This window comes from Vulpes lagopus, chromosome 6, assembly GCF_018345385.1.
Source record: "Vulpes lagopus strain Blue_001 chromosome 6, ASM1834538v1, whole genome shotgun sequence".
Taxonomy (NCBI): domain Eukaryota; kingdom Metazoa; phylum Chordata; class Mammalia; order Carnivora; family Canidae; genus Vulpes; species Vulpes lagopus.
Window position 1 is genome coordinate 79,955,315 of NC_054829.1, and position 12,541 is coordinate 79,967,855.

At 42.4% G+C, this 12,541-nt stretch overlaps 1 protein-coding gene across 1 annotated transcript in view; it reads right to left on the reverse strand.

Annotated features, from left to right (window-relative positions):
- ANTXR2 (ANTXR cell adhesion molecule 2) overlaps positions 1–9,518 on the reverse strand; it is a 159,222-nt gene extending 149,704 nt beyond the window's left edge. Inside the window, exons 1-3 of the mRNA XM_041757981.1 lie at positions 8,867–9,518; positions 8,181–8,252; positions 6,006–6,077 (exon numbers count right to left, since the gene is read on the reverse strand). Of these exons, the coding sequence (XP_041613915.1) occupies positions 6,006–6,077; positions 8,181–8,252; positions 8,867–9,042 (320 nt within the window). The 5' untranslated portion in view covers positions 9,043–9,518. The remainder of the gene's footprint in view (positions 1–6,005; positions 6,078–8,180; positions 8,253–8,866) is intronic.
- Positions 9,519–12,541: the final 3,023 nt, after the last annotated feature.

Consider the following 12,541-nt stretch of genomic DNA (forward strand, 5'->3'; position numbering starts at 1 on the left):
AGAGAATATGATAGTATTTAATAACTTAGTAGTTATTAAATATATGATAGTAGTTAATAACTTAGATTCTAAATCTGTGGAAGGAGCCATGATGTCCTTTGACAGATGAATGGATAAAGTTGTGGTCTGTGTATACAATGCACTACTACTCAGCCGTCAGAAAGGATGAATACCCACCATTTACATTTACATAGATGGAACTGAAGGGTATTATGCTGAGTGAAATAAGTCAGTTGGAGAAAGACAATTATCATATGGTCTCACTCATATGTGAAATATAAGAAATAGTGAAAGGGACTAAAAAGGAAAAGAGGGAAAATGAATGTGGAAAAATTAGAGGAGGACAAACCATGAGAGACTCCTAACTCTGGGAAACAAACAGAGGGTTGCAGAAGAGGAGAAGAGTGGGGGTATGGGGTGAGTGGGTGACAGGTACTAAGGAGGGCACCTGATGGGATGAGTACTGGGTGTTATCGTATATATTGGCAAACTGAATTTAAATAATATGTTTTTTAAAATAACTCAGGTTCTAGAGTCACACCAATTCTACCATTCATCTCAATAAGAAATTGTTGATAAAGAAGATGTGGTCTATGTATACAATGAAGTATTTTACTCAGCCATTAGAAATGACAAATACCCACCATTTGCTTCAACGTGGATAGAACTGGAGGGTACTATGCTGAATAAAGTAAGTCAATCAGAGAAGGACAAACATTATATGGTCTCATTCATTTGGGGAATATAAAAAATAGTAAGGGAATATACGGGAAAGGAAGAAATGAGTGGGAAATATCAGTGAGGGTGACAGAACATGAGAGACACCTAACTCTGGGAAATGAACAAGGGGTGGTGGAAAGGGAGGTGGGCAGGGGGTTGGGGTGACTGGGAGATGGGCACTGAGGGGGGCACTTGGCAGGATGAGCACTGGGTGTTATGCTATATGTTGGCAAATCAAACTCCAAAAAAAAAAAAATACCAAAAAAAATAAAATAAAATAAATAAATAAAATAAAATAAAATAAAATAAAATAAAATAAAATAAAATAAAATAAAATAAAATAAAATAAAATAAAATAAAATAATTTGTTGAGCATCGGGATGTCTGGGTGGCTCAGCGGTTGAGCATCTGCCTTCAGCTCAGGGCATGATCCCAGAGTCCCGGAATCGAGTCCCATATCGGGCTCCCTGTATGGAGCCTGCTTCTCTTATCTCTGCCTCTCTCTGTGTCTCTCGTGAATGAGTAAATAAAATCTTTAAAAAAATAATAATAATTTGTTGAGTATCTACTGTGTGCCAGACTCTGTTCTGGTATCAAATACACCGGTAAACAAGACAGAGAAGACCCCTCAGCTCTCATGCAATTTATGTTAAGGTGATGGAAATAAAAATAATATTAATTAACAGAATAATTTCAAAAAGTAGTAACCAAATAGACTATCCTGGCAGATTTCTGGGGAAGAAGGCCAGGGTTCCTGTAGACTTGATGGCCAGACTAAGGGTCTCAGAGGAGGGGACACATGGGATGACACCTAAGTAATAAGAATGAGCTAGCCAGGAGCAGTTCTGGGGCAGAGAAAGAACAAAATTCATAATGTGGAAACAAAGTTGGCCTGTTCAGGGAATGGAAAGACCAGTGGGCTAAAGTGTAGTGCATGGTGTTATTGGAGAGGATGGGCAAGGCAATCAGGAAGGGCTCTTAGGCCATCAGGAGACATGTGCTTTCCATTCTAAGCCTTTAGAACTGTCATAAACACAAGAGTGGCATACTCTATACTTTCAAAGACGATTCTGCTCTCCACATCTTAACTCTATGTCCTTGGATAAGCTACATTACCTTTCGCAGCTTCCATTTCCTCATTTGTAAAGTTAAGATAATTGTAGTATGTATTACATGTATTAATATGAGGATTAAATGAGGTAATGAATGGAAAGCATCTTGCACACTGCCTAGCACATAATAACTATTCACTAAATGTTTTCAACTAAATCATTTTACATCATTAAGATCATATTGAATAGATGTGAGCATAATTCACTATCCCCAATTATGTAGCATAATAACTAAAAATATCCTTTAAAATTACTCTTGATTCAGATTCTCTAATATTGAGAGGCCAGATTTGTCCGTATTGAATCAACATGGCACTTTTCTTATCTGATCCTATAACACAACCCTGAGCTATTTCTTTTTTTTTTTTTTTTTTTTTATTTATGATAGTCATACAGAGAGAAAGAGAGAGAGGCAGAGACACAGGCAGAGGGAGAAGCAGGCTCCATGCACCGGGAGCCTGACGTGGGATTCGATCCCGGGTCTCCAGGATCGCGCCCTGGGCCAAAGGCAGGCGCCAAACCGCTGCGCCACCCAGGGATCCCAACCCTGAGCTATTTCAATGTATGTGCACACTCCTCACTGTCACACACACTAAATTAGTCATGTTTGTATTGCCTCCAGAGCCCGTAATGCTCAATATATCATATATAAGATAGGCAAGCAGGTAGGTAGGTGGGTAGGTGGATGAATGGGTGAACAGATACACAGAAGATAAAAATCATGGTGGCAAGAGAAGAGAAGAGAAGAGAAGAGAAGAGAAGAGAAAGAAGAGAAGAAGAGAAGAGAGTGGTTCAAACTGAAACACTAAAAAGAGTAGTTTTTATATTACAAGTATACAAAATGACTGATCATTTCTTGCTGAGTGTATTATTCTATTCATGTATTTACATAGTATTGGACTCCATGTTGAAATTCTCTAAGAAGACACTGCTCTATCTTATGGACTTACTGCCTTCCAATCTCGCTTCATCTCTACTGAAAATATTTAGCAACACTCTGAAAACTTGAAAGAAGTACTTCTCATAACCAACGTAATGAAGAATTACGAGTAAGAAAACTAAAATTATGAAACCTGCTATGTTTCTCATTTATTCAGATCTCCTTGTAAGTGTGATCTATGACATCAAGAAAGTTTATATGTAGAATTCCAATGTCTAGGCTTTGAAACAAAGATCCACAATAGTTGGGGAAACATTTGTTCAGTGATTTTTGTATCTAAACATGTGACTGTTTCTACACACTTGAGAGCCGGTAATGGATGAAGACACCATATACCCAAATACCCCGGACAGAAAAGTTTGAGAAGTTACTGATGTAATAAAGTTAAATTAGTAAAAGAACAACGAGGAGCAGAAGATAATATCCTTTAATGGAGACTGTGATATACAAAGTACTTTTCCAAGCACTGTCTTATTTTCATCTTTACAACAACTCTCTTAAGAAAGCACATAAGAGTATCAATAAAGATTCAAAAAAGAAAGAAAGAAAACATGGCCAGTTATGTCTGCAGTTTACACACATAAAAACTGACACCTGAGTAGATGATTTGCCCCAAGTCTCTAAATCAGTAAGTAGCACAGCTGTAATCTACCTAGACCTTCTTAGTGTACTTTCGGCCACCTCACACTAATTCAGCATGCCACAAATAGTGCAATCCGTTACAACTGAATGTATCTCTATTTCAAAAGAAAAAGAGTGAACCCTACAGAAATTGTAGTAGCCTTAACAATATTTCTCCTAGAAAATTATAAATTCTGTCAAGCAGGATAATTATCCCTTTAATTAATAATAATAATTCCTCACTAATCATGAAAAACTACATATTCCCTAGATCCAAACAATAATAATCTGAGCAAAAACTATGTTTTCATACTTTGTATTAAATAAAGTAGTAGAAATACATATAAATACATATAAAATAAAAAAAGTAGTAGAAATAAATAATTACAAGAACGTTCTCTCTTGAATACATACACACCAGACTCTCCCACGTTCTCCATATTCACTGACTTCATTCTCACAATAGTCTTATGGGGTAGATATTGTTAGCACCATGATCATTGTCATCATCACACAAGCAGACAAAACTGAGGCACAAAAAGGTTAAGTATCTTGTCCATGAGCATTTGGCTAGTAAATTGGTTCTGTGACTTAACTGCAACATGCTTGTTTTATGCTATGTCTTCAAATGGAAGCCTCTTTATCCCACCTCTCTCCTCTATTAGATTCAACCAATGATAAAGGAAGAATCTCTAATTTAGATTAACATGTTAAACCCTTTCCATGCATTTCCATGCAATACCAGTTTTGGTGACCAATCTCTACACTTCATCCTCAAAGTGCTGGAGGATCCATATGTGAAGTGCCTAACAGAGAACCTGGCACAGCATATGCAGGTGACAATCACTGAGAGTCTACTGTGTCTGGCGTTAGGCTAAGTGCTTTTCCCTACATATACACTCTATAAATGTTAACAACATTCTTTCTTTTTCCTAATGAAAAGACTTCATTAGGAAGATATGTTTCTTTGAAAAATAAACTGGGCAATGAACAAAATTTCTTTTCATGGAGACAAAGAGTGTTATATCACTGGGTATAGAGAGCTATTCTATGTGGGGTAGAAGAGACTACTATTGCTCTGACTCTTGATGACACCCAGATGTACACAAGAAAGTACAGAAGGAAACTATCAATGAGAACACTGAGGTCATCTACAGAGGTACTTCCTCTCCAGAAAAGTAAAACTTTAGAGCACAAGCAAATTAGAAGGATTTATCTTTTTCTTCCCAATTAATTCTGACAAGCATAAATAAGTTCTCTCCCTGAGTGCTTTTAAATGTTATGTTTCCTTAACTAGAGTTCAAATAAAAAATTGAAACAAACAGAACACTAAATATATATTACATTTTAACATTTTCAAAGAAAAAAATCATTTATTAAAAAAGCTGCATTCAAGCATAACTTTTCAGAAATCCATATATTATGCAAAACAAAGTACACCAGCTTCCTGTACCAAAATGACAGTTTGGAGAAATATGATTTCAAAATAATGCTAACCCATCCATTCTTTCAGCAAGAACTGAGCAAAAACTATGTTTTCATACTTGGTATTAAATAAAGTAAATTAAATAGATAAATAAGTAAAGTAGATATAAAAATGAAAAGGAAAATCTCCCTTCCCACTTTGGAACTCATAGTCTACTACACAAAGGTGATCCCATGGAAAGCAGCCATTCTTTAAAATATGTCAGTGACTACCTCTAACCTGACACAATATTTCAGATGACACTAAAATGGCCATATGAGGGATCCCTGGGTGGCGCAGCGGTTTGGCGCCTGCCTTTGGCCCAGGGCGCGATCCTGGAGACCCGGGATCGAATCCCACGTCAGGCTCCCGGTGCATGGAGCCTGCTTCTCCCTCTGCCTGTGTCTCTGCCTCTTTCTCTCTCTCTCTGTATGACTATCATAAAAAAATTAAAAAAAATAAAAATAAAAATTAAAATTAAAAATTAAAAAAAATAATAATAAATAAAATAAAATGGCCATATGAAATATCATAAGATTATATATTTTTTCATTTATATGTCTTTATGTACATAAAATATATGTACAATATATTTAAATATATAATATATATTATTTATATATATTTACAAGTTTGTATATAATATTTTATATATACATATAAAATAAAAAATAGTAAGCAAGTTCCTTTACAAAGGCAAATATATTCAGCATCAGTAGATCTCAGAGTAAGACTGGAGATGGGGGATGTCGGCTGAATCTAGTAAATTATCCAGAGATCCATATCATTCTCCTCCCTAATGTTCTGCAGACTCCTAGTTGATTAATGTATTACATTTAAACAAGAAAGATGTAGAAGTACTTACAGAAACAGAGGGGGAAACATGGGAAGTAGTAAATATACAACTAAGGCAGAGATCTGGGTTTCATTGTACATCCCACAGCCAACAAGAATGATACATATTTTCAGATTATCTGCTCTTTTATATCACTCATACCTCCTTTCCCCTCTATTAGCAAACAGAGCTGAATTGTCTGTGCATTTGTTTGATTCCACTGGGAGGCCTGAATCACTACTTGGAAATATCCATCATCCCTTCAAGATTAGTCCCTACTAAAAGCCTACAGTGAAATGATAATGCACTAACCTGTCTCCAGTTAATGGCAAAATAATGGTTGCTTGAGAAGAAAACACAATGAAAGATAATCTCATTTGAGGGCTGCAAAATAAGAAAAGAGGCAGTTAAAATACAATATAAGAGACTTTTATCTTGTAGCTATGGAGTCTCAGTTAAAATCAGACTCTGATGGTCCAGACTTCTTTTCAGTGGAACTCCCTAAGTATATATACTAATTCAGCTTAACCTTACCACATAAGCCGTTTTGGATTGAGTCAGTGCTTCTCAGCACTCAAACAATGCTCCATGAACCATAGGGCCATTTAGGGAAGAGACTACAACTAGAAAGATGAATTCTAGGCCAATGTAAAATCCTTTTGTAGAAAATACTTCTTCCCTTGGTATTCTATCTCACCCCCTTAAAGGAGGCCAGACCCTTCTGAGAGAGTGTCACTAACAATATTTAGTGCTGGAGAGCAGTCAGTTTGATTTAATTACCATAATTTGATTTAATTATCATAATTGATATGAGTTCAGAAAAAAGTGATCTGGAGGTAAGAATACATAGAGAGAGTATCATGGACAATCTGAAAGACACTAACAAATCAGTTTTGATTAGGCTGTCCAAGTCTCAAACATCCCACTTCCAACTGGCAACACTTGCCCCAGTTAGCCACCTCTTTTAAGCTTTAGGCATTGATCTCACAGAATGGTTCTTGTCTCCATGACACTCTACACAACTGTTACTAAGATCTGAAAGTAAAGATAGGAAACTAAGATCTATAAACTGAAGATCAGAATGATCTCAAAGTCCTATTCATATTGGAAGACATCCTCTTCAGTAGTCAACTTTGATTCACTTTCTACAATGTATTATGAGTTAATAACTAAGCAACTAAATTTGAGCTAGAGAACTATGTATTATAGAATTCCAGCTTGCAAGCCAGATCTAATAAATAAAAACCCCACCTCTTCAAAATGTTGTATTGAAATGATCCATTGCTTTCAATCAAAATCTATGTGATACTCTCTGTACACTCTCAGATCAAATCAGAACATTTATAAAAAGCTATCTCTACTGCCTTTAACATTTAAAAATATAGGGCCTTATTTATTTTTCTTTCCTAGACAGTTTTACTTCAGACCCTGTCCAGAAATGAGAGTGTTATACTTGGCTTCTTAAGCAGGAGACTGATGATTGAACATGGACAAGCATACATTTTTATAGGGATAAGTTTACTGCTGCCAATAACTGAAAGCAAGGAATTGCCTAGGCCTCTACAGATTGTTTGAAGTTACTTGCAACATGACTTTCAAAATGTTTTGATCATCCAAGCCTGTTTTACAGAAAACATTTGGGCTAACAAGACTGAAAGAAGCAATATTTAATGATACAGCTCCTTTTTGTGTCCTTTCCATTATCTTGATAAACTTGGATTTGCTCATTGCATTTTTTTCTTTAAAAAGAGAGAGAGATAAAGAGAGAGAGAGAGAGAGAGAGAGAGAGAGAAAGGTTCAAAAGTCTGGTGTCCTGGGGTTATTTTTAAATAGAGATGCCACTAATTCCTAGTTACCTCCAAATAAGAAAGTAAGCTGGATTTCGTAGCAGTTATGCTTTTTATAGGAGGAAAAAAACCAGTCTTTCCTAGTAAGGCTTATTGCATATATAGAACAGTTAAATTTTAAACCAGCCACACACCCACACATTGGGTAAACACAAGTCTTTCTTTAAACACATACAGTGCCTTTTCTGGTAGTGGGTTATTAACACATGTTCATTTGAAGTTTACCCACACTTCTTTTTTTTTTAATGATGACCTCTACAATGCTAAGAATTATGTGGAATATATTGTGGATACTATTAGCATAAAATTTGTTTAATGTGATAAATTATGAGAAAGCGTAACTGAAATTCAAAACAGATGAAAATTCAGAAAGGAAAAGACATTTGTAATAGTATTTGAAGATGCTTCCCCAGAGCCTGAGCCAAGTTTCTGGGATCCAGATAAAATAAGCCCTGAACAACTGACGGGCTGTCCTAATAACTACATGTGTGTTATAGTGATCTTGAGACACTTAAACAAAAAAAAATCAACATTTCTGGAGAAGCTTTCCCTACAAAAGGTTTCAAAAAAGGGACACCTTACACTTCAATCTACTTCCCTCCACCTCAAATTCCCCTGCCGAGTAAAGTGGGAGAAATACCTCACAAATCTCTCTGTAAGTTGCTGGACAAAATTGTAAATTTCAATCCAATTATTCGCCACACTCCCAGACCTGTAAAATGAAATTGAACTGATCAGAAACAAACAAACAACACAAAACATTTACGTGGGGTAACCCGGCCTCTACTTGGAGCAAAGTAACAGTATAGACGGTTGAAACTGAGGCACTAAAAGAACCCAGGAAGCCGACGCCCCCCCCTCGGGGCCACCTGACCAATCTTCGGGAGTAGGTTCCCGGCTCTTCAGAACAAACACAGCTTTCCTCCGCAGGACCTGCAAACCCCTCGGCGTGTGCTGACCCCGGGGTTTCCTGGCGATCGGGGTGGGACCCGGCGGACTTCAGCCGGCTGGGCGGCGCGGCAGGCCCGTCCGGGGTCTAGACTGCAGACGGCGACCCCAGACGGACTCGCTCCCCTTTCCGGAGAGCCCCGGGATTGGCGCACGGTGCCCACCCCGACCTCCCCGGAGGGCCCAGCAGCCGGGGCGCCCGCGACACCGCCCAGCAGGCGCAGATAGGGACGCGCTCGCCCGTGGGTCGGGAGGGCACCACGCGCCCGCCGTGTTTCCCAGCGCCCTCCCCGGGGCGCACGGGCGTCGCGGTCTCCCCAGCGCCAGCCCACCCAGCGCCACGCCGCAGCAGCCCCCGGGCCTCCCTCGGGCACTCACTTGTCCAGGACGAAGTAGAGATCAAAGGCTCCTCTGCAGGAGGGCTGCTCCCGGGCGCTCACCGGCCCCCCGCGAGCGCTCAGCAGCAGCAGCAGCAGCAGCGGCGGCGGCGGCGGCCACAGCCCGGGGACCAGCCGGCTCCCGGGGCTGCGGGCCGGAGTCCGCCCCGCCGGCATCCTCCCTGCGGCGGCGGCGGCCTGCGACTGCCTCCCGCTCGCAGCCCCCTCGGCTCGACTCGGCGGGGCACGAAAGTGGCAGGAGTTGCCGGGGACGCGCCGGGGTGGGCAACGGCGAGCCGCTGGGGCGCCGGCGCCCGGGGCAGCGGGAGCCACTGACGGGTGGAGGGAGGGGTGAAGGGAAGGGGGGAGGTCCTAGGAAGACAAAGAGCAACCCCGCAGCTGCCGCCGCACTCCGGACGAATCCCGGGGCAGAGCGATCCCGTCCCCCCCCCCCCGGATTCCGCAGGGCCCCTGCCCACCACGGGGCCCGCGGCAGGCCCGGGGACGTGCCCTCCCGGCTTCTGGCCGAGCCTCCGGCGCCCGCGGCGGGGCCGCGCCGGGAGCCCCTCCCCCCTCCCCGCGGGAGCGCCGAGGTCCGGGCTGCGGCGTGGGCCGCTCCGACGCCCAGGGGCGCTCCCCGCGGCGGGCGCCCGCCTCCCGCGGCCCCACCCCCGCCGCGCTCCCAACTTTCTGCGGGCCCGCCCGGCGCCGCGCGAGGGAGGAGGCGGAGCGGCCCTGGCTGGCGGCCCGGAGCAGCCGCAGCAGCCGCGGCCGGAGCGCGACCAGAGCGCGACCAGGCCGGGCCCGGCTTTCCCCGGGCGCCCGAGCGCGTCTGAGGGCGGGGCGGGGCCTGAGCCGGGGCCGCACACGCACACTTGTGGGTTGGTGCCCAGTGGGACGGGACGGAAGCTCGCCGGACTCCACAGAGCGGAGGAGGCGTCTGGAAGAACAAATGCCCCTAGAAACGACCCCGCTGCTGGGGCCCGCGGGCCGGTCCGCCGCGCAGAGCCCGGACCCGCACTGTCTGGGGAGGCGGCGGCCCCCCCGCTCCGCCCCTCCCCGCCGCAGCTCTCCGGGGCTGTGCTGGCCGCAGCGCTACCCAACTTAGGCAACTTCCTCTGTTTATGAATCTGCTTTGCAGCTGCATCTCAAAGAGCCAAAACCGGCCCGGGCGGAGCCGGGGGGTGGGGGGCGGGGGTGGGGGAGGGGGAGGGAGATGGCCCGAGGCCTGGCCCTTGGCAAAACTCTTTAGGAGTGGAAAGTTGTGCCTCAAAACACTCCATCCAACTGTCATTTCTCCCAAATTCCAGATAATTAAAAATTTCATCTTGCAGCAAGTTGGGCCCTCCTTGCCAAACTTGTGCTGGAGCTGAAGTTCGAGCATTCTCTGCTTACTCATTTTGCGTTTGCATCCTCTCTCCTGCCCATCACCTCCGCATGGGCCTTTTGCCTTCCCCTTGTGGAAACCGGCTTTAGAACTTGCAGCCTCACTGACGGGAATATGAGGTGTCCTTCCTCTTTGATATTTTATCTGAGTTGATGCTTTATAATAAAAGGTTCACATAGTACTGAAATCACATACTGCCTTTCAGCATCTCTTCTGTTGGTTGTCATGTGTATTTAAATTTTCATTTACATTATCTTTGACATACTACCAAATTTGTAAGCTGGTTGCGAATAGAAACCAGTCACTTTGACAAAGATTTACTGGGTACCAATTACCTATTAGGCCCTGTTCTAGGACTCACAGTTAATGCACAGAACAAGATGACAAGCCCCTGCTTACATGAAGCTTGCAGTCTGGTTGAGGAGGAAAAACAGCAAAAATAAAGAAGTAAATGCCCATATTAGCAAACGGTTTGCAGAGAGTTAAAATATACTAATATGATAGAAAATGACTGACTAGGTGACTCAAAAGGCAACCAGCTATTCCAAGAACCAAAAGAGAAGACATTCCTACTTTTTACAACTCACCATAGGGATTGGCTTAGCACGTTGAAGAAACACAGAAAGAAAAGCAGAATGACTAGAGCTTTGTGGGTAAGATGAAGTAAGAAAGGAAGGCAGGGACCAGATCATAGTGGTGCTTTGTTGATTGTGACAATTCAGATATTTTATATTAAGTGTGATAGGAGCCCATTAAGAGGATTTTAACCCGGAGGTGGGATAAAGTATTATGATCTTTGCTTTTCAAAGATCATTCTAGCTGATATGACACAGTGGATTTGGAGGCAGCAAGAATAAAAGCAAGGAGACCAGGCAGGAAGCTATTACAGTATCAGGGGCACAATAAAATGGTACCTTGGACCACCACCCCTGTAGCAGCTAAACTGAAGAATATGAATGGATGAAAGCTTTAATAAACTCAGACAGACCCCCAGTCTGGAAATATCGGCCACTTGGAGATAGAAATTCCCGTACCATCCATTTCTTATCTGATGGGATGGAGAGGGTACTGATGGGACAAGTGGCTGGCTGACTGAATGGAAGATAACTTACACTTTTGTTAGGAATAAACATAAACCCTCCATTATTTTTGAATAATTGAGCTCTAGGAGAAAGTCTAACGAAAGGGATGACTGGATTCAAAGCATCCTAATTAATTCTGTCCCCTTTGGCTTCATCTTTTCTAGAGATTCTGAAATTTTGATTCCTCTGTAGCCATCAGTTCTCTGGAGCTGGGCTACCATATCTTAGCTCACCTTGGGGTCCAACTGTAGATACACTCATCTCATTGCCTTTCCACAACAAAGCTTAAACAGGCTCATATCTTCAGCCAACTTGTATCAACAGCTTGTTAAAGTTTATCGTCAAGGCTTTTATTATTTACTGTTGGTTAAAACTGATCTCCATTTTCAGCTTTACTTTGAATCCAGACGGAATCAAAGATATAATATACACTTCGCAATTAATAACATGACTAATATAATCTGGGGGGAAAATCTGCCAGAAAGTAATAACAACTAGATTTAAAAGTGGACAGAAGATGAAGAAATAGGAGGCAGGATGCTTACTGTATACTCTATCCTCATGACAAATTATTTTAATCCCCACATTTAGTGGCTTTCTTTTCCCGTTTTGGTTGTTGTTGTTTCACCATTTATTTAAATTCTAGTGAGTTCATATGTCGGGTCATATCGGTTTCAGGAGTAGAATTTAATGATTCATCACATACATATAACATCCAGTGCTCATCACAGCAAGTACCCTCCTTAATACCCACCACCCATTTAGCCCATCCCCCCCACGTCCCTCCATCAACCCCCAGTTAGTTCTCTGTAGTTAAGCGATGGACAGACATTTGGGCCCCTTCTGTAATTTGGCTATTGTTGATAATGCTACTATAAACACCAGAGTGGATGTGCCCCTTCGAATCAGTATTTTGTATCCTTTGGGTAAATACCTAACAGTACAATTGCTGGGTTGTAGGATAGCTCTATTTTTAACTTTTTAAGGTACTTCTCTTTTGTTTTCCCAAGTGGCTTGCACCAGTTTGCATTCCTGCCTCCCATAGCTGCTTGATTCATTGCCCGCTCATCTTCTGATCCAAGAACCTATCATGTCCTAGGCCTATAAACTACACCAAAACTTGTTCTTCCTCAAAATTCCCAGGCCCTCCTCATGTCTCCCTACTCAGTTCTTCTGTCCTGACTACAAGATTAGTAAAGGTGATTGA